General features: G+C 43.1%; 1 protein-coding gene across 1 annotated transcript in view; it reads left to right on the top strand.

Moving 5' to 3' along the window:
• Positions 1-317: 317 nt before the first annotated feature.
• CASP7 (caspase 7) overlaps positions 318-20,913 on the top strand; it is a 31,602-nt gene continuing 11,006 nt past the window's right edge. Inside the window, exons 1-2 of the mRNA XM_045025278.1 lie at positions 318-469; positions 3,792-3,910. Of these exons, the coding sequence (XP_044881213.1) occupies positions 3,792-3,910 (119 nt within the window). The 5' untranslated portion in view covers positions 318-469. The remainder of the gene's footprint in view (positions 470-3,791; positions 3,911-20,913) is intronic.

Here is a 20,913-nt window from a genome sequence, read left to right as displayed (position 1 = left end):
GGCAGGATAGGGGGCAGCAGCCTCTGAGGCAGCGGGGCTGCCCCTCCCGCAAGGCCTGACCCTCTCTCCCCAGTACCTGACCCCAGCTCCGCCCCCCTTGTCCCCTTCCTTCCTTCCCCCCTCGCCTCACCCTCCCCATAAACCTGCGGCCGGTGGGGGGCGCAGGGCTCCCCATAGGGGGCAGGTTTGGGGAGCTTCGCCTCGCACCCTCTTGCGCCAGGGCGGCCATCAGGAGCTTGCCCCCGCCCCGGGGCGGAATAGGGGGCAGCAGCGGGGCTGCCCCTCCCGCCAGGAGGTGGGGCTCGTATCTGCCCCTGAGCCGGAAGAGCAGCCGCAGCTGCCCGCCCGGACAGGGCGGCTGAGGGCGGCCCCGGGTCCCGCCTCTTTTCCTTTCGCTTTGCCCCGCACGGTCCAAGCACAGCGCTGCCGGGAGCGGGCCCGCTGCAGACAGAGGGGAGGTCGGCGCAAGGTGAGTGCCCCTGTTCCCAGTACCTGACCCCAGATCCACCGCGTTGTCCCCTCTCCCTCCCTCCCTCCCTTCCACCTCTTACCTCACCGTCCCCCCAAACCTCCAGCCACCCCGTTCCCAGGTCTGACCCCAGCTCCATCCCCTTATCCCCCGTCCCTTCCTTCCACCTCTTACCTCACCATCCCCCCCAAACCTCCTGCCACCCCTGTTCCCAGTACCTGACCCCAGATCCACCCCCTTGTCCCCTCTCCCTCCCTCCCTTCCACCCCTTACCTCACCATCCCCCCAAACCTGCTGCCACCCCTGTTCTCAGTACCTGACCCCAGATCCACCCCCTTGTCCCCTCTCCCTCCCTCCCTTCCACCCCTTACCTCACCATCCCCCCAAACCTGCTGCCACCCCTGTTCTCAGGCCTGACCCGCTCCCCAGTAACTGAGCCCAGGTCCCTCCCCGCAAACCTCCTGCCACCCCTGTTCCCATGCCTGACCCCAGCTCCATCCCCCTTGTCCCCCCTCCCTTCCTTCCACCCCTTACCTCACCGTCCCCCCAAATCTGCTGCCACCCCTCTTCTCAGGCCTGACCCTCTCTCCAGTACCTGACCCCAGCTCCAACCCCCAATTCCCCCCACCTGACCTGCCAACCTGTTCTGCCTACCCCAGGGGTTCTCAAACTGGGGGTGGGGACCCCTAAGGGGGTCACTAGCTGTCAGCCTACACCCCAAACCCCGATTTGCCTCCAGCATTTGTAATGGTGTTAAATATATAAACAAGTGTTATTAATATATGGGGGGAGGGGGTTGCACTCAAAAGCTTGCTATGTGAAAGGGGTCACCAGTACAATAGTTTGAGAACCACTGGTCTACCCGCTTCCTGGCCTCCTCTCTATCCTCTACCCTCCTCCCCCCGCAATGCCTGATACTCTCTAACCCTGTCCTCCTACCCCTCCCTGATCCTATTCCCTCCTGCCCCAGTATCGCCCCTACTGGCTTAACCCCATGTTCTCCCACCTGTCAGATCCCTCTAACCCCATCTCCAGTTCTCTCCTCTCCCTTCCCATATCAGACTTCAGCTCTAACCCCAAACCCCACTTTTTCCACCCCATGCCTGACCCTTTAAGTCTCTACACCTCCTTCCACCCCCACCCACTCTCTTCCCAGCACTTAACCCCACCCTATAACCATGATTGCCCCATTTTTTCCTGGCAGATCTGTAAGGGGGCTCAGTACCACTGCCAGATGTCCTCCTGTCTTATGGGCTCAGGATCATCTTTTACTTCAGAGGTGGCAACCCTACCTCTAACTCTCCTTCTGTCACCCCAGCTCCTGGACCCCACTTTCCAACATCTTCTGTCCCTTTTCCCTGTCCCGAGGAATCTGACCCTGTCCTCCTCCTTCCCTACTGACCACTAGCAACTAACCCCCTCAAAGCTCCTTTTTCTCCCTGGCCCCAGAGTCTTACCCTGTCCTCCTTCCTATGCACCCCAGAGCTTAACCCTCCTTCCCCCATTTCTGGCCACACTTTCTAACCCCCCTGCTTTCCCCTAGCGTCTGACCCTCCACTTCCAGTGTCCGAGTCTTCGTCCAATCTTCGTTTTATCCCTTTCTTTTCCTCTTCTTTTAGCCCTAGAGATTCTTACCCTTCCTTAACCTTAGGCCTTGTCTAGGTGAACTATACTGGTGTAGTTAAAGTGAAACAACACTCCATTTCCCTCCCGTGGGGATGCAGTTCTATTGGTATAAAGGCGCTTCATGCCACTGTCTATTCCTGTACAGGAAAGGGAATAAGCTATATTGCTATAAGATAACTTTATACTGGTATAACTGCCTCTACACTAGGCATTGCGCTGGTGTAATTATTTTAGTTAAAAAAAAAATCACACCCATGAGAGGCTTTTAGAATGCTGCAATTCCCATAGGTAATACAAATTATTCCTTCCATTTGTGCATTATTTTGCATTTATTAATACTCGTTTTCTTTCATGCATTCATTCACCAATCTGTATTAGGTCCCTTTGAAATTCCTTGTCTTCCCTAAATAATCTTGCGTAATTTACAAATTCCAGCACCTCAAAGTTCGTGCCCTTTCCCAGATCACCAAGAAACATATTAAACATTATCAGACTTAGCCCTAGTCCTTTATGAACTGTGAGTATTTCCAATGAAATCAAATTAGAATCTGCTGAGGCTGAAAACAACTTTCCCTTTTACTTTCAGCCTGCACTGGGGTTGGTACACAGTATTCAGATAAATGTCCGCACAACCTATCTAATATCTGTTTGCATAGTCCTACAATCCATTGGTATCTAATCTGACAGTCCGTATTTCTAATCTGTCACTTGATGAGTTCAATAGGACATGCATGAGTAAGCACTACTTTAATCCATAATTGTTCGCAGGAATGGGGCACTACTCTTAGGAAAATATAAAACACATAACATGTGAAGTAGAGAGAAGTAGGGAGATTCAAAATTAAGACTGATCTACATCCATGAGTCACATCATTGTACTTTTCCACCAAACACAATTGGATATATATGTATGTATGTGAGAAAAATTGAAATCTTCCATTATTGTATGTTGTTGTAGCCATGTTGGTTCCAGAATGTTAGAGAGACAAAGTGAGTGAGTTAATATCTGTTATTGGACTGGCTTCTTTTGGTGAGAGAGAGACATTTTTGAACTTACACAAAGCTCTTCTTTGGGTCCAGGAAACTAGTTAGTTTGAAGTCTGAAGAAGAGCTCCATGTAAGCTAGAAAGCTTGTTTCTTTCACCAACAGAAGTTGGTCCGATAAAAGATATTACCTCACCCAACTTGTCTCTAGAAAAATCCAAAATGTTATTTTTGAGTTTTCAGGATATCTTCAAATTGGATTATAACTTCAATGGAACAACAAATATTTTGGTTTCAGATTTTTAGTGCTGCCTTTCCAACATACTGGTTTTAGTCCACATTGACAGGATTACAAAGCATCTTGAAAGCCTGGTATTAGAACCTTTCACTAGAAATGTATTTTTATTTTTTACCTTAGCTGCAATTTATGGACAGATTTTAGTCACTTTTTAATAATTACAATAAAAAAATGTAACAGCGGTGGTTGAATACATGTAGTATCGGATTGATGCAGGATCAAAAAAAACTATGGTTACTCCTAGCCTATGAAACATCATGCTACATAGCAGTCTGATAATTAACCCCAACTGTATTTGGTGTAATGACTGGGAGATTTATTAGTTTTTTTAGTTACAGAAGTGTTTAAAACAAATTATAGCACTCCTTGAAGGACACTTATATTCTAGTTCTCTGTTTTATTCTGTGTGCATAGATGGAAGGAGATCAATCCAGTCCTGTGCCCGCACAGAAGGATGAAGAGCAAGATGGAGATCAAGGTGATACAGTGGACGCAAAGCCAGACAGAAGCGACAGGCGCTCATTCTTTGGAAAGTAAGCTTAGTTTTATTGTATATTTTATTTTTGTTTCAGTGTATATGCAATGCAATGAATCACAGACCATCTATGCCCCAAAAGTGAACAAACACTGTTAGAAAAAATGTTAAATATGCCATAAAAACCTTAAATCAGGATTTGGAAAATTAAATTCAGTCAGTGCTGCTTATGAATTTATACACTCCATGTCCATGGAAAGTATTTCTCTATCCAGACAGTGCATGACTGTATGGTGCATGACCAATATACATGATGCTTGTGCTTCACTTTTACTGTACTCCCATGATTTCAGAGATGAAAATTTTGGAAATTACTAGTTGGCTTAATTTCAGGTTTTAATAATTCTTTATGGTTATTTTTCAAACATGAGTGCTTACAGTGTTGTTTTTAAATCCATATTTAGTCATCTAAACAAGTGGCCTGGCTTTCTTTCTTGAACAGAGAGTCTGATCAAAAGGTTAAAGCATAAGCCTCGTAGTCAGATGATCTGAGTTTTCTTATTGCCCGAGACACATTGTGAGCTTAGGCAAGTCCCTTAATTTCTCTGCCTCTGTTTCCTTATTTCTAAAATGAGTGTTTTGTGAGGCTCAGTCAATCAGCATAAAGCACTTTGAGGTTCTCTGATGGAAGACACTAGAAAGGCAAAGTATTATAATCAAGTTCCTAAATATTTTTTTAGTATTATAATAACCACAACCTCACATTTTCTACAGATATAAAATGGAGGATGTAACATTTCGCTTCCAGAACAAAACTTTTTTTTAAAAGGCTTATTCATTTAAACTTGTTTTAATGGCATAATAGCTTGTGTGTTCTAAGGGGAAATAGTCTATTTCCATCCTTATCCTTACAGTTTACCTCTTGTTAATGAAGAGCATTCATTGTGTGTTGAGAAATTATTCAAGCAGTCTGACTGGCTACTGTACCAGGCATCCATTCTTTGGGAATACCTTGACTCTACAAATTGAAACTATATCACTCTTAAAAAAAATACTTCTGGACATTTGTTGTACCTTAAAGCCAGGGTCTCAAAGTTAAAGGCTACATACAGTAAATCAGAGCAGGGCATAGAATCCAAGTGTCTTGTCTGCCAGGACCATGCTCTAGTCTACAAGCTAACATTACAACCCAGTAACACCTAAGTATGAGATATTTCCTGGTGGCTAATTTTGGTTGTATTTAATGGTCCTTGGCTTTGTTCTTGCCATCAACTTTTCCTACCAGGTGGTCAGTACTTTCAAGGAAATATTTGTTATGCACTCAGTTTATTATTGCTAAAGTACATACATGGGCATGAAAGGAAAACAGTTAACTTGGTGCTGTTAACAAGGCACCTCTTTGTTCTAAAGTAGAAGGGAACAGAATTGTGATACCATAGAAAGTGAATTGCGAGCCATGCAGAAGGGAAAAGAACTTTTCAACTCCTGTTAACCTCTCTGTGGCTTCAGTTCCATGCAGCCCTAGAGCAGAGAAAGGAAGTAGTTGAAAATCTATGCCAGTATGGTGTATTTCTCTCAGTGCAGTAAAACTTATGATGCAGACCACAGCATAAATTGTTGCCAATCTGATCAGAAATAATTTCCATTCTGTGGCTTTTCCACAGCAAATCTGTGATGCTGTCAATCCAGTCATGGGCCTCTGCCTTAAACATGTGACCAAGTGGTCCAGGGTCAGCTACTGAATTTCAACATGGCAATTTCTCTTCTTTTCTTCCAGTTAGGGAAATTTAATTCTGTATGTTTCATCTCTTTGAAAAGCTTTCTAGATTTATTACCATTTTAGGAAGCAAGCTGATTTGTTAAAAATCACCTGCTTTTTTTGTTTTGTTTCATTACCACTAGATGGCAGGCTAATATCGTTTTTGTTGGTTAAAAAAAAAAATCACCAAAGAGTGATCACTCTGTCATATAGAGAATCACAGTTGTATGAGCAATTGATATGGTTTTTATTTTGCTGAGCAGAAATCGCAAGGTACTGCATGGCAAGCTTGATGACAATAAAAGCGTGAAAAGCTACTGATTAAGAGAAAATTTGGCTAATAATTTGAAAAATGTATGTGCATTCTTCATGTGATCTTTCGGAAGAAAAATACATATCACATTTTTCTCATCTGCTTTGTGTGATATTGTAAGACTTTTATATGCCTTTATCTTTGTAAAAAATTCTCATTTCTCCACAGGATGCTTTAATATCTTATCTTTAATGCACTTAAGCATCACTTGGAATTTCAAAGATGTAACCCCAAATAGTAACAAGGCATTTTAAAATGCATGTTGTCTTCTGCCATCCTCCACATAATTGCTCTGTCGGTTGCATGTCATCTGAAACTGTGTGCTGTGGGTATTGGAGAAGCACAGGAGCCATTTCTTTTAACCATCCAGAGGCCAGAATTCAACACAAAGGGTAAAATTCTGGCCCCACTGAAGTCAAGCAAGAGTTTAACCATTAACTTCAATGGGGCTAGGATTTCATCCACAATGTATTTTTAAAAACAACTGAATGCCCCTACGGTGTGGCAGAGTAGAGCTTGCTTTGTTAGCATCCATGGTTGTATTTCTAGTGCACTTGGCTAAAGTGAAGCATCCGCTGGCAGTAGCTGTAAGAATTTGGATACCAGTACAACTATTATTGAATTGTATAGAACTGTTTGTCCTCAGGTTACTTTACCTTTTGCCCACTGCTCTTCTCTCCCTTTTACACTTAGTATTCCCCTTCTCAGGGCATGTCTACACTATAAACTTAAGTTGACCTGTGTGTGGAGAGGAGAGCCCAGAGGGGGTTAGGGGTCAGCTGGGTTCCAGGCAGGGAGATCCACACCCGGAATCCAGTTGGCTGCCATGCTCCTGGTGGGGAGCCGAGCCCAGGATGGCAACTGGGCTCCAGGTGGGGAGATCCATGCTCGGTGTCTGGTTGGCTGCCACGTTCCTGGTGGGGTGCCGAGAAGCCCGATGCAGCTGCCCCATTCCTGGTCGGGAGCGGGAAGCTGAGAGCAATGGGTCAGCCAGGCTTCCAGTGGGAACATCCGCACCCAGAGTCTGGTCAGCTGCCATACTCCCAATGGGGAGCTGAGATCCCTGGTGGCAGCCCAAATCGGAGCTGGGAGCCCGAGTGGCAGCCTGGCTTGGAGCGGAGACCAGACAGCAGCCCGGCTGGGGAGCCAGTTCCAGGGGAACCATGAAATTGACAAGAACAACAGCCAGTAGGTGCAAGTAAGGCAGTGTCTGCAGGGACACTGTGTTGCCCTAACTACACCAACATAAACCCTATGCCTCTAATGGTGGTGGAGTTATTATGTCAGTGTAGCAGGGCACTTACATGTGCAGGAGCAAGGCTGTAGTGTGTACACTGACATATTAGGTCGACTTGTTGATCTACACTAAAGTGTAAGATGCCGTCTCAGTTGAAAAGCATTAGCTAGTATAGAAATATCTGTTTAAGAACTCTTAAGTTACTGTAACAGTTTCCAGGCTTAGACCCCCTCAAGCGCATCCCTTAGGTCAGGGTGGGCAAACTACGGCCCGCAGGCTGGATCCAGCTCACCAGCTGTTTTAATCCGGCCCTTGAGGTCCCACTGAGGAGCAGGGTCTGGGGCTTGTCCCGCTCTAGTGCTCCAGCCAGGGAGCAGGGTTGAGAGCCGCTCCATGCAGCTCCTGGAAGCAGCGGCATGGCCCCTCTTCAGCTCCTACGCAGGAACCATGGCCAATGGGAGCTGCAGGGGTGGTCCCTGCGGACAGGACAGCATGCAGAGCTGCCTGGCTGTGCCTCTGCCTAGGAGCCAGAGAAGGTATATGCTGCTGCTTCCGGGACCCACTTGAGGTAAGTGCCACCTGGAGCCTGCACTCCTGAGCCTCTCCCCACACCTCTGCCCCAGCCCTGATCCTCCTCCGAACCTCTCAGTCCCAGCCCAGAGCACCTTCCTGCACCCACAACCCCTCATCCCCAGCCCCACCCCAGACCACACCCCAGCCCTGATCCCCCTCCCACCTTCCAAACCCCTCAGTCCCAGTTCAGAGCACCCTCCTACATCCCAAACTCCTGATCCTCAGCCCCCACCCCCAGCCCCAGCCCACACCCCCCCACACACACACCACACTCTACTCCCCTGCCCCAAGCCAGAGCCCCCTCTCACACCGTGAACTCCTCTTTTTTTGGTCCCACCCCAGAGCCCGCACCCCCAACCAGAGCCCGCACCCCCTTTCACACCCCAACCCCAACTTTGTGGGCAGTCATGGCCCGCCATACAATTTCTATTCCCAGATGTTGCCCTGTAGAGGCGTGGACTCACCCCTGTGGTGCCTCCTGCTGGTGACTTCGGGAATTAGCTCGTTCCAGCTCCAGAGCAGCCTCTGCAGGCCAGTGATCCACCTGTCCTCCGGCCCCCATGTCCCTCCCAGGACCCCAGTGCCCCTTTCTCTGGGTGCTGCCCCCTGGCAAGAACCCCTCAGTCTTAGGGTCTCCCCTCCCTGGGGAACTCCCACCCACTGTTCCCACCTCACCTCAGTATAAGGCTACTGCCAGTCATTGTCTAGCCCCCATGCCCTGGAGCAGACTGCAGTATCAGCCTACTCATCACTGGCAAGGAGGGTTTGGACCTGCTGCCTTGGCCTACCCCTGGGCTTCCCTCTGCAACCCCTAGTACACCTGGGCCTTCTGCTAGGCCACAGCCTGGGGCTTTCCAGGCTGGAGCTCCTCAGCCTTTCCCTAGCCCTGCTCCACTCAGGTATTCTGTCTCTAGCTCCCTGCAGCCAGGCCCTTCTCTCTCTGAATGCAGAGAGAGACTGTCCCTGGGCCGCTGGCTCGTAGCCTTTTATAGGGACCAGCTGGGCCTGATTGGGGCATGGCCCAGCTGTGGCTACTTCCCCAATCAGCTTAGCTTTACCCTGCCACAGCCCTCTTCCTGGCTGTTTTAAGCCCTTCAGGGCAGAAGTGGGTGTGCACCCTGCTACAGGTCCTCAAGCCAAAAAGTTTTCCCGCCCCTGCCTTAGGTGACAGGCCTACCTTCATGCAGTTAACTCTGTATGGAGTCACATGCTTCTACCATCTTAGACAGGAGCTCCAGGCTGCAGCCTCCTGTTTCTCAACCATGTTAACAACACATGCACAATTCAGTTTTGGCACCTGTAAGCTTTTCCCTTTGGGAACCTGTGACAGTATACATTTGCTGTGATGTACAAATAGCATCTTTGGAACAAAGCATTATTTATTCATTCCTCAAAGATGCAAAGGGTAAAAACAATAAAAGGTCCGTAACTTACACCGTAAGTTTTTCTTGAGATGGAGTTAGCTGAGCTAATTGGGTCTCTGTAATATTGCTACAGTATTTCTATAAAGTAGTTAATTTTGCCTTCAGTAAGGAATCAAAGCACAAAACTATAACAATTTGAGAGCTCTCATTTTAATTAAATTGAGAACACTTATTTTAATCAATTTGAAAGTCGCTTTATCAGAAAGTCGCCATCCATCTGTGTTTTGCTCTTCAGTTCACCAGCAGTTATGACATCCTCAGTTAAATAGAATATACACTCAAATTTTACATGAGCTTTTTTCTGTTTTGCAAACTGAAATTCAGATGAAAAAGACTTACAAGTCTATAGAACGTTTTTCTTTTTGGAAGCGGGGGTTGGGAATTGTGGCGTTGGTGGTGCTATTTGTTTTTCTTCATGCATTTGCACAAAACCAGAGTCTGCTGTGTGTCTCTCTTGCTGGAACTAGAATGGTAGGTTGGTAGAGCACTTTGTTCAACGAGACCTGAATCATTTGAAGAATATACATGTACATGGATTAATAACCTGTTACAATGACAGCTTTGGAGATGTAGGGGGATGGAGAATTTAAGGCTGACAAGAGATGCTCTTTTGTTGTTCTCTTTCTTCTTCCTGGGAGTTATTTTCCACCCACCTTTGATTACCAGCAGTTTCCTTTTATTTGTTTGACAAGATGCATCACAGGTAAGGATTTCAGGATGAATTGTTTCTCAAAGTGCTCACATGTTTGGTTTCCCTTCACATCCGCATACATTTTTATAAGTTGCCCACCTTGTATAGTGCAGGCCACTTGAAACGCTGAGCTTTGGGAAAAGAGGCCCCTCAATACAGAACTGCATTGCCTTATTTACAGAAAAGCAAGTAGGGTTGTCAGCATCTGCTTCCAAAGCAATTGTGAAATTAGTCACTCGTGAAGTCTAAGTGCTTCTGCCTTGTCCTAGTGTTGAAATCCTAATAATGAGCTGAATGATACCTCATTTGTTTCAGCAGCACCTTCGTACATTTATATTACTGCAATGTGTAGTTAAACTGTGAGCTTTGCTGCTACTGAATATTACAGATTATTTTTTAAAAAAATTAAACATTTATATGAAAAGTAATAGGTAATAATTGGAGATATACCAATCTCCTAGAACTGGAAGGGACCTTGAAAGGTCATTGAGTCCAGCCCCCTGCTTTCACTAGCAGGACCAATTTTTTATCCCAGATCCCTAAGTGGCTTCCTCAAGGATTGAACTCACAACCCTGGGTTTAGCAGGCCAATGCTCAAACCACTGAGCTATCCCTCCCTCCTGAAAGTATTTCTTGTGTCCTCACAGCAGCCAGGATAAAAATTGCCAGGCTGTCAGGCTTCCTGCTACAGTTAATAGCTGATTGCTCTCTCACTATCTGGAACCATAGATTCATTGGGTCCAGATACAATGGTGATGGACACAATGTGGGTAGATGGGCATTGGGATGGATAGATCAGGAAGATATTTTATCTACATTGTATTGAGAGGAAGGATGGTCTTGTGATTATGGCATTGGACTAGGACAGGGGTCAGCAACCTTTCAGAAGTGGTGTGCCGAGTCTTCATTTATTCACTTTAATTTAAGGTTTCCTGTGCCAGTAATACATTTTAACGTTTTTAGAAGGTCTCTTTCTATAAGTCTATAATATATAACTAAACTATTGTTGTATGTAAAGTAAATAAGGTTTTTAAAATGTTAAAGAAGTTTCATCTAAAATTAAATTAAAATGTAGAGCTGCCCGGATGGGTAGCCAGGACCCGGGCAGTGTGAGTGCCACTGAAAATCAGCTCGTGTGCTGCCTTTGGCACGGATGCCATAGGTTGCCTACCCCTGGACTAGGAACTTGGGAGATCTGGATTCAATTCCCAGTTCTGCCTCAGGCTTCCTTTTTGTCCTTTGGCAAGTCACTTACTATCCCTGTGTCTTAGTACCCTAGCTGTCAAATGAAGATAATGATCCTTCCTTTTCACCCATTCTTTCTCTGTCTTGTCTATTTTAATTGTAAGCTCCCTCAGGTAGGGGCTGTCTTTCTTTGTGTTTCTAGTGTACCAAGCACAATGAGGGCCTTGCAGGTTTGGGGCTTGCAGGTGCTATTATAATATAAACAGTACGTAACAATGATAAAAATCATATGTGCTTTCTGTCTGAAGGGGAGGGATAGCTCAGTGGTTTCAGCATTGGCCTGCTAAACGCAGGGTTGTGAGTTCAATCCTTGAGGGAGACACTTAGGGATCTGGGGCAAAAATTGGTCCTGCTAGTGAAGGCAGGGGGCTGGACTCAATGACCTTTCAAGGTCCCTTCCAGTTCTAGGAGATTGGTATATCTCCAGTTTTTTTTTTGAAGCATTTGGCGTTTCATCAGTTTGAGAGAGGATTACTAGACTAGGTGGTCTTTGCTGGTTATGGCAATTCCTGTGTGAGTAATAAAAGTATACTTTGCGCAATTTTTTCTAATATAATACACCAGGAATTTTTCACTTCTAATTAGTCTTTTTTTTTTCCTTTTTCTTTTTTTATGAGAATCTAGAACTCAATCACTAGAGAAGGCCTGCAGCCAAGCTGGTGTTGGCATAAAGTTCATTAAACCCAATTGGTACTTGTTCTTTCCTCCTGGAGACATTTCCATATGGTACATGGTGTAAATGCCCAGCTATCTTGGAACTGTATTTTAGCAGCAGGTAGGATTTCCACCTCTGAGGTACAAAAAAACAGTACATCCGGGATTAAAAAAAACAACAAAAACAGGATATCCATAAAATCGAACACTTGGCAGTGTGTACTGAGCACCCTTACAGATATCTTACAGGACAGCTACTTCCAAAAAGCAATCCTAGGAAAACCTGGATAGGTGGCAACCCTAACAGCAGATCAAGTATCAGGTTTGTTTTTAATTATAGTAATTTACCTGTCTCTTTGCAAGGAAGCCAAGATAATAAAAATAATTCAAAGTTTAGGGGAAAGCAAATCACACATGTCATTTATTATTTTTTCCATTTTAGCAACCAACAACAAAGAAATAGAAAAATGCAAACAAAATTAATAGGCATTAGAATACATAAAGAGTAAATATATGGGAACTATTTCCAAGATACAGAGTACTATGGGTTTGTTCTTCTTCTTTTTTAACTGTCTTTTCGCTTGGGTTAAAAGTTTTCAGAAATTTTCTTTATCCTGCTGTGGTGGGTAAGAGTTTGTTAAAAGGTAAAGTTGTGCTATTCCACCTCACTTTCCTTTCCTAAGCTCCTGCATTGGAGCACTGATAGAATCATAGTGATGAGATGTTTTCTGCCTGTCCAAAAAAAAAAAAAACAAAGGTGGATCAGGCCTGCATGACCTCAGCAGCTTGCTAGGCCATAGCCATGGGGGTTTGAATAGCCCCACAGAAAAGTCCAGCGTAACCCACTGCTGACATAGGCGAACCTTTGGGCCTGAACGCAGAGCATCCTGCTTCATTGTCCATTATAGCCCTGAGCATGGTGGGCTCCTAACATTTCTAAAGAAGATTAAACTTGCTCTTGGACACAAGGGTGAAACTATTTTCAGATGCAGAGTGGAGTGATATTTGATGATGAGCCAAGGTACTGTACAGTGTCATATCTCTCCTTCCTCCTCTGTTGTTGCCTTTGTGGAAGTGTCATGAATGAATTCCCTAAAATAATTCAGACATAGTGTTCTCCCCAGCTAAAGGTCACTCTGATGGCACAGTACTCTTGCCCTTTCATATGCAAAGGTATTCTGGAAAAGTGTACTTTTTGCTTTGCTTAGTTTAGTTTTATTATTAGTTGTTATTAGTATGATGTCGATATAAAAATGTCGCTCTGGTTTATATTAATACCTGTGGCGGTGGTTTTATGTAGCATAATTAGAAATTATCTGTGTATATTATGCAGCCTAAGATCCAATCCTGAGGGATCTCAATTTGCACAACTCCGATGGGAGGTTCATACATACAGGACTTGCAGAACGGAACTGGCTCCTGAAAAGTTATCTGTATTCTTTTGTGTTTGTAAAGCCCTTAGTGACTTTTAGGTGGTATATAAATCATATCATATCACACAAAAAATGCATGAGTTACCACACAACAGAGTGTCGGGCAGAGTAGCAGAAATGTAAACCACGGGTTAGAGAATAGAGCTTGTACTTTATTGGCTCCATTTAATTGTGAATATTACACTGCAGTGCTATCATGTAAGAGTGTGAATAAAGATTTGCACAAGACAACGTGCTGTGTACAAAAGAACAGGAGACTGCTGCCTGACTTTTATTTTTTAACTGTTGCTAAATGTTTACACAGTACTTGTCAGATACAGCCTGTTATGTCCAACATTTGTACTAACATGAAACTGAGTGATCCCCACTGTGCTTCCTATAGTGAAAACTTCAAAGAAAGAATTAATTTTGAATACTATTGACTGTGAGTTAAGCGAATACAGTTATAAAAAGAACAAGAACAAGGTATTTTTTTGTTTAGATTTTATAAACTGCCCGACTCAAACTCTAGGTGCATCTACAAGATGGAAAATGTGCCAGAAGTTACACACTAAGTTTCTGATCCTGAAAACAGCTGTACTTGGCAGACCCCTCCATTCCACAGAGAGCCATTGACTTCAGTGGCTTTGCATGTGGGGGAAGCCTTTGTGGAGCAGCTTGCAGGATCAGTTGTTGCATAACTCCCTCTTTTAATTCAGTCTAGGTGGGTAGCAGAAAGTAACTTCCTTTGAAAACTTTTAAGTGGCCTTTGTGCAGTGAGTGAGTCACAGTATAGTTCCAAAGTTTTCCTAAAAAATGCCACTGGAACTGATTGTCAGTCTTAGCAAAGAAACTGTGAACTGAATGGTCACTATGGCTAATCCTGCAGACTCTTATGTACAAGCCTAACTTTACAGTCACAAATAGCCCCCTTGATTTCAGTGGGTCCCCCACAATAGTAAAGTTAAGCACTTGCATAAGTGTTTGCCGTATTGGGGCTTAAGGCTGAAGTACACTTGTCCTCTTCTCTCTCCCCTTCCCAAAGTTGACGCTCAAAATTAAGGCACGCTGGTGAAGTAGCTTGCAAAGAAGTGGGGCACTGCCTGTGCCTGACTTTTTGTTGATAAATGTTCATTTTGAATTCTGATATCAGTTTGGGACTTTTCACCATCATTAAATATTTTTTTTAACACACATACACTTCGTCATCAGGAATAATGTATTCAGAACTCCTTTTATGTGGTACAGTATTGCTCTCTGACTTGCTGTTCTTGGGTTCAGAATCTCTTATACAAAGCATCCCCTTGCAATGTCTATGTCAATCTTAATAGTTGCCAGTTGCTTGGAGAGGAATTCAGATGCACAGTGTTGTCAGGACTAGAGCTGAGAGGATTTTTTTGGCAATTAGTATATTCACCCCAAAATTGTATTTTTGGTTGAATTAAACTATCTGAGAATTTGTGTTAATTCAGCTAATAATTTAGACCAAATAAAACATGAAAAAAAAAGAAAAAATCTAAACAGTTTGTCATTTTTGAAACAAAACATTTTTAATTTCCTTCAAAACAACATTTAGAAATTAAGCTAATTTGTTTTTTTTTAAAAATGTAGGAAGTGTAAAACCACCCAAAGTTATAATGAAACTAAATGGAAAATAGTATTTCAGATTGAACAAAATGTTTACTTTGACCTAAAACAGCTTTTGGTTGATTTCAGTGAGGAAAAACAAAAAAATTCAGTTTTGATTCAACTGTAAAGGAGTTTTTGGGTGGGGTTTTTTTTTCTCCAGATTCTTCAGTTCAGCCACCCAATCAAATAATTATTCACTCAGCTCCAATCAGGACCTACATTCCCCTTTCTTTTCTCTCCTGAAGGAAGGGTTTTTCTGTTCTGGTGAAAAGGTTCTTACGGTAATATTTGAAAGTTCCCTCACTTTCTCAGAGAATTTTTCTAAAGCATGGTTTAGAAGTCTTCCAAGGTTGATTATGTTGTTAGTGAAAATCCTTCAAAGCTGGTAGTAATTTCAGTTAATTCAGGCAAATAAGCAGGTCTCCCTAGGCAAATTGGTAGTGTAAAACATTTGTTTGAATTCCATTTATCTTCCCTGTGTTTTTAAAGGTTAATTGTTTCTTTGTCATCAGGGGTTGGTTACTTGAATTGTTAAACTACTGGCCAGTTTTTCTTTCAACCATTTCCTAAAGTGGTATGACAGTAAAGACTGACCTCTGTTAAACAAGATGGAACAATGATTAGATTTTATAAATGTTTACAGTTGTACATTTCAGCAGAGTAATAATACTTAGGGCTTACATAGCATTCTTCAAAGCACTTGAGAGGAAGTTAAGATTCATCCCCATTTTACAGATGAGAAACCTGAGAAACGGAGAGATGAGGTGAATTGTCAAGAACATAGTGACTCAATAGCAGAGATGGGAATGAACCCCAAGCTCCCAATTCCCAGTCCAATGTCTTATCCACAGTACCATCCTGCCTTTCTATAACTAGCAGTTATAGTGATTTCAGTTCCACATGCTAGTGTCTTGACTTCTTACATGAAGAGCCTGACCCTGAATACTTTATGCACAAACTTCATTGCCAGTCCCAATGCCAATATTAAAATCTAGTCTTTTTCAACCTGTGTAGTTGGGGAAAGCACTCACCAAATATGCCTACTCCTTAACCCACCTAATATATCCTTTCTGTTCAAAGACTAGTAACACAAAAGATGCTTTGCACAAATAAAATACTGGGCATTTGGACATTCAAGCATTGGCATATTCCGTCCACCCCAAAAATGGTATTTCTCTGCCCACCTAATACAGAGTTCAGGGGGAAAAGGGACAGCATAATTATCTATTATTTGTAGGCTGCTCTGAGTGTACGTGCCACTTTACTCAAGTAGATGTATCAAAGAACAAAGTCTCTGCTTCAAAGAATTTATAACCTAAAAAGTACCAGTCAGGTACAAACAAAGAGTGGCTTGTGCCTGTTATTGCAGATAGGCTTCCAGTACAGGTACTTGTAAGACGTGATTTGAAATAAGAGAGAGAAGGGTAACTGGGGGTGTTCGATAGATTAGGAAGTCTGAAGAGAGGAAGGAGTAAAAGAGAGCGGTTAGGAGTGAATCTTGAGTAGAATGTAGGAATGACATGAAAACCCTATAATAACAAACCAAAGTATGGTCATAAGAATACAATTTTCGTGGTCAGTTTCTATCTGTTGCATCACTTAAGTTGATGCTTAAAAACAAATATGATACCAGAGACAGCTATTTTTAGAAGTGCTTTGATAATGAACATTTCCTCCAGACCACTTCAGAGGCATAGAGCAACACATTTTCCATGCTGAGGAAAGCTCCAAAGTCCTTACAAGGTTCTGTTGAGATTTTAAACTAATACTGTTTCCGGCTCACCCATCCAGCTTACAGTATTGTGACATAATGGGCAATATTCTCAAACACAGATTAGTAGTTAGATGTCAGCATCACATCACTATTATTAATCCATCCCTTGCTGGCTCTTAGTAGAAAGGCTAAGATGTGATAGGTTGGGTCACAGAAACCCCCTTTGGGACTGCCACCTGATGTGCTGGGACTACCTCTGAGCCCGTTTTCCCTGCCAGCTTGGGACTTCAGTACCCTATCTTGCTGTGCCAGACACGTTTGCCTGCTGCAAACACAGATCCAAGTCTGAACCATGTCCCCCATAAGCTGCAGGCTTAACTGAAAACAGCTTAAGAAGTGCTCCTGTCTCCAGCACTCAGATACCCAGCTCCCAATGGGGTCCAAACCCCAAATAAATCCATTTTACTCTATATAAAGCTTATACAATAAACTCATAAATTGTTTGCCCTCTCTAACATTGATAGAGAGATATGCATAGCTGTTTGCCCCCCTTCCCCCAGGTATTAATATTTACTTTTTTGTATTTAATAAAATCACTTTTTACTTATTAATTAACCCAGAGTAAGATTTAAGTGGTTCCAAGTAATAACAGACAGAACAAAGTAAATTACCAAACAAGATAAAATAAAACATGCAAGTCTAAGCCTAATACAGTAGAAAACTAAATTCAGGTAAATCTCACCCTCAGAGATGCTCCAATAAGCTTCTTTGACAGACTAGCTGTCTTCTAGTCTGGGCCCAATCCTTTCTGCTGGTACAGTCCTTGTTCCAGCTCAGGTGGTAGCTAGGGGATTTCTCAGGACTGCAGCCTCCTTTGTTCTGTTCAACCCCCTTATATATCTTTTGCACAAGGTGGGAATCCTTTGTCCCTCTCTGGGTTCCCACCCCTCCTAAATGGAAAAGCACCAGATTAAAGATGGATTCCAGTTCTGGCGACATGATCACATGTCACTGTAAGACTTCATTACCCACTTGCCAGCACACAGGAATACAGGAAGACTTACAAGTAAACAGAGCCATTTACAACCAATTGTCCTGGTTAATGGGAGCCATCAAGATTCCAAGTCACCATTAATGGCCCACACTTTGCATAATTACAATAGGACCTCAGAGTTGTTTCATATTCCTAGTTTCAGATACAAGAGTGGTACATTTATACAAATAGGATGAACACACTCAGTAGATTATAAGCTTTTTAATGATACCTTACAAGAGACCTTTTGCATGAAGCATATTCCAGTTACGTTATATTCACACTCATAAGCATATTTTCATAACATCATATGGAGTGCACCGTCACAATTCTCAAACACAGATTAGTAGTTGGTAGATAGATGTCAGCATCACATCACTACTATTCATCCATCCCTTGCTGGCTCTTAGTAGAAAGGCAAAGACCATAGCAGAACTGGCTTCTGACACTTAGGAGCATGAGATAATCATGATCAGAAGTATAGGATAGTTTATACTCTGTAAATAGAAGTCTTCAGTTTCTAAAACAGGCAATAAATTCTCTTCAATAAAATTTTATGATCAGTCATACAAATGAATGACTGTCCTTGCAAAGCATATTAAGGCAGTGGTGCCCAAACTTTTCCTGTCATGCCCCCACCCCCTTACCAGTAATGAAATCTGTCCACGCCCCCCCCACCCTCATTACTGCACAGTTGTCTCAGCAGTGGCTGAAAGCAGAACCGGAGGCAGAACTGGGGATGAGGGAGGAGCTGGGACTAGAGGAGGAACTTTCCTGGAGTGGCGAGGGAATGAGGGCAGAGTTTGGCTGGGGCTGGGCTGCGGACAGAGCAGAGCTGGGTGGCACTCCTTCCCCCCCTCTCCATCCATCAATAAATCCCCAAAAGCCCCTAACCTTGTGGGGGGAGGGGACTTTCTAAGCCTCCTCCCTGCTTTCAAAACCAAAGTATAGTTTACTGCATAGTGTCACTTTACAATTCATTTTTGATTAAGGGCATCCAATTTCCTCTTTAAAAAAAATTCCCTTTCACACAAGAGTGGAACCTTGCTATTTGTAATTTTGTCTTTATTCTCCTATTTCTCTGTATAGCCAGACTAACCATTCTCTTCCAGGCAGAGATGTTGTTTCCTTTATATATAAATCACCATTGAGCCTATTCCTCACAAGGGAAAGAAGCGCATGGTTTTCAAAAGATCTCAAATGCAAATGGATCATTGTCAGACTTTTTTTTTAATCCCTGCTAACTTTCAGCAACAGTAATGGGATTGGTTTAACTACAGGTTGTGTGGGTGAGATCACATTTTCTTCCTGCCAATACTTATTGTCTCTTCTTGGTTTATGTGCTTTTCCAAGAAGTGGCCTTGCTTACCTGAACAAAGTGCTATTACAGACTCTGGCCTCTCGGGCACAATTTCAACATTGCTGGAAGCTGCAGAGTTAAATCCCTTTTGCAATGTGCTGAATATCTATCCTTATTAATAACGTCCAGTTTGATAATCATGTTTAGATGGCAATATCCTTTGTGGAAATATACACAGCTACACTTACAGAGTCTGATCTGATGGCTTACATGCATGGAGCTCCCACAAAGTCAACTGGAGTTCAATGCACAGAGGGCTTGTAGAATCAAGCCTACAGTATGGATTGGAGTAAATACATGAGCTGGGGTTACAAAAGAAAAGACTAGAGCTCTCAAGGGGGATAACAGTCCATGCACTGAGCTTATTGCACATCTTGTGGATTCTAAGAATGGTAAATGTAGTGCAGTGGAAGTGGGGGAAGGAGGCAGTGAGCTCCCAAGGAAAGAAGCCCTCCAACATGAAGAGAAGAAGACAGTAATGCTGAGAGACTCCATTCTCAGCAAAAGAGCTTTTTCCCCTTAAAAATCGGTCTTTAAACATGTTTAACTATTAAATGGTAAAAATGTTTTCTAGCGGTTTAAACCCATGGGCTCAAATCCTCAGGTCTTTACTCACTGGAGTAAGAATTTGATCCACATTGAAGCATTAAATTACTTTATGTCCTCTCCGTGAATCTCTAGCATCACAAAGTTCAGCAACAGGGTGGTGAATAGGATGAGACAGGCAAGCAGAAATACTATTTTTTTTATCAACGTTGCGCTCATTTCAAAAATAGTAATCATTATCCCATGGTAGACAGAGAGTAAGTCCAGCCTTTGTAAGGTAGGACTTTCAGACACAATATTACTGTCAAGCCTAAACCAGGACTTAGTGTGCACATTCTGGTTTTCATTCTGTGGACAAACTGATGTTGCCAAAGGGGAATTCAATTTTGCTGGACTCTTGATCTGACCAAAAGGAGGAGGAGGAGCTCAGTGCCTGAGAGGACAGAGAGGCACAGTAATATTCCTGTCTAAGTGTGGGACTGGGCTGACTGACCAATGGAGGGTGACCAATAGTGGCGCAACACAGAAGAATTATGGCATAATTTAGATGTAAAAGCTGAGAGACCACAACCGTAAAATACTATTGATCTTTTAATCCAGACGAAGATGAATAAAAAAAAAATGGGGAAATTGGAGATTTTGGATTTCAATGATGCAATATGAAAAATAGAAACTGAAACTGAGTGTTCCTATTCAATCTTTTTTGCAATAGAAAAATGAGGGGACATCCATTGAAAGTGACAGGCAAACTATATAAAAGTAGTAAAAAGAAATGCATATTTACACAACTGATAATTAACCTGCCGAATGCCTGACGCAATAAATTATTGTGACCAGGGAGGTTAGGTAAAACAAACAAAAAAAGACACATGGCTAATGAGAACATCCTCAGTTAAACAAGTTAAAGGATAAAAATATTTATACATTTATAAAGCTTCATGCTTCCAGTCATAAACCAACTTCTTACTTACTAGTTTTAGGTAGGAACTTCCCCTATGGGCAAATTCTTATATAATTGTCCATTATGCGCATTTTCCTTCTACCTTTTTCTTATATATCTGGTATTGGGCTCTCTCGGATAGTAGATTTTTATCTTCTGCTGCTAAAAAGACCATTGATTTAGTCCAGTATGGCAATTTGTATTTGCCATTTGGGCATGTGGAGACATAAGGTGATCCAAAAGTTGGAGTCAAATAACAGATTGCCTGCTATCTGGGTTGAAGATCCAATATGTACATAAACCACAAGTTTGCTTCCTTAGTGATTTGTCAGGCATTGGCTTGGACCATTACCAGGAGAAATTTACTAGAATTACTTTGTTGACTGCCAGTAAGTACACTGTGGGTCTGATCCTGAGAGGTACTGAGTGGCTGTCTCGTCCCTGCAGTTTCCATTGAAGTCAACAGAACTTGCAGGTCCTGCGCTCTTCTCAGAACCGTGCCTTACATGTCACACAGGAACAACAGAGAAA

This window comes from Mauremys mutica, chromosome 7, assembly GCF_020497125.1.
Source record: "Mauremys mutica isolate MM-2020 ecotype Southern chromosome 7, ASM2049712v1, whole genome shotgun sequence".
In the NCBI taxonomy this organism is placed as follows: Eukaryota; Metazoa; Chordata; order Testudines; family Geoemydidae; genus Mauremys; species Mauremys mutica.
Note: the sequence above shows the minus strand (reverse complement) of the source record. Positions and strands in the feature narration are given on the sequence as shown.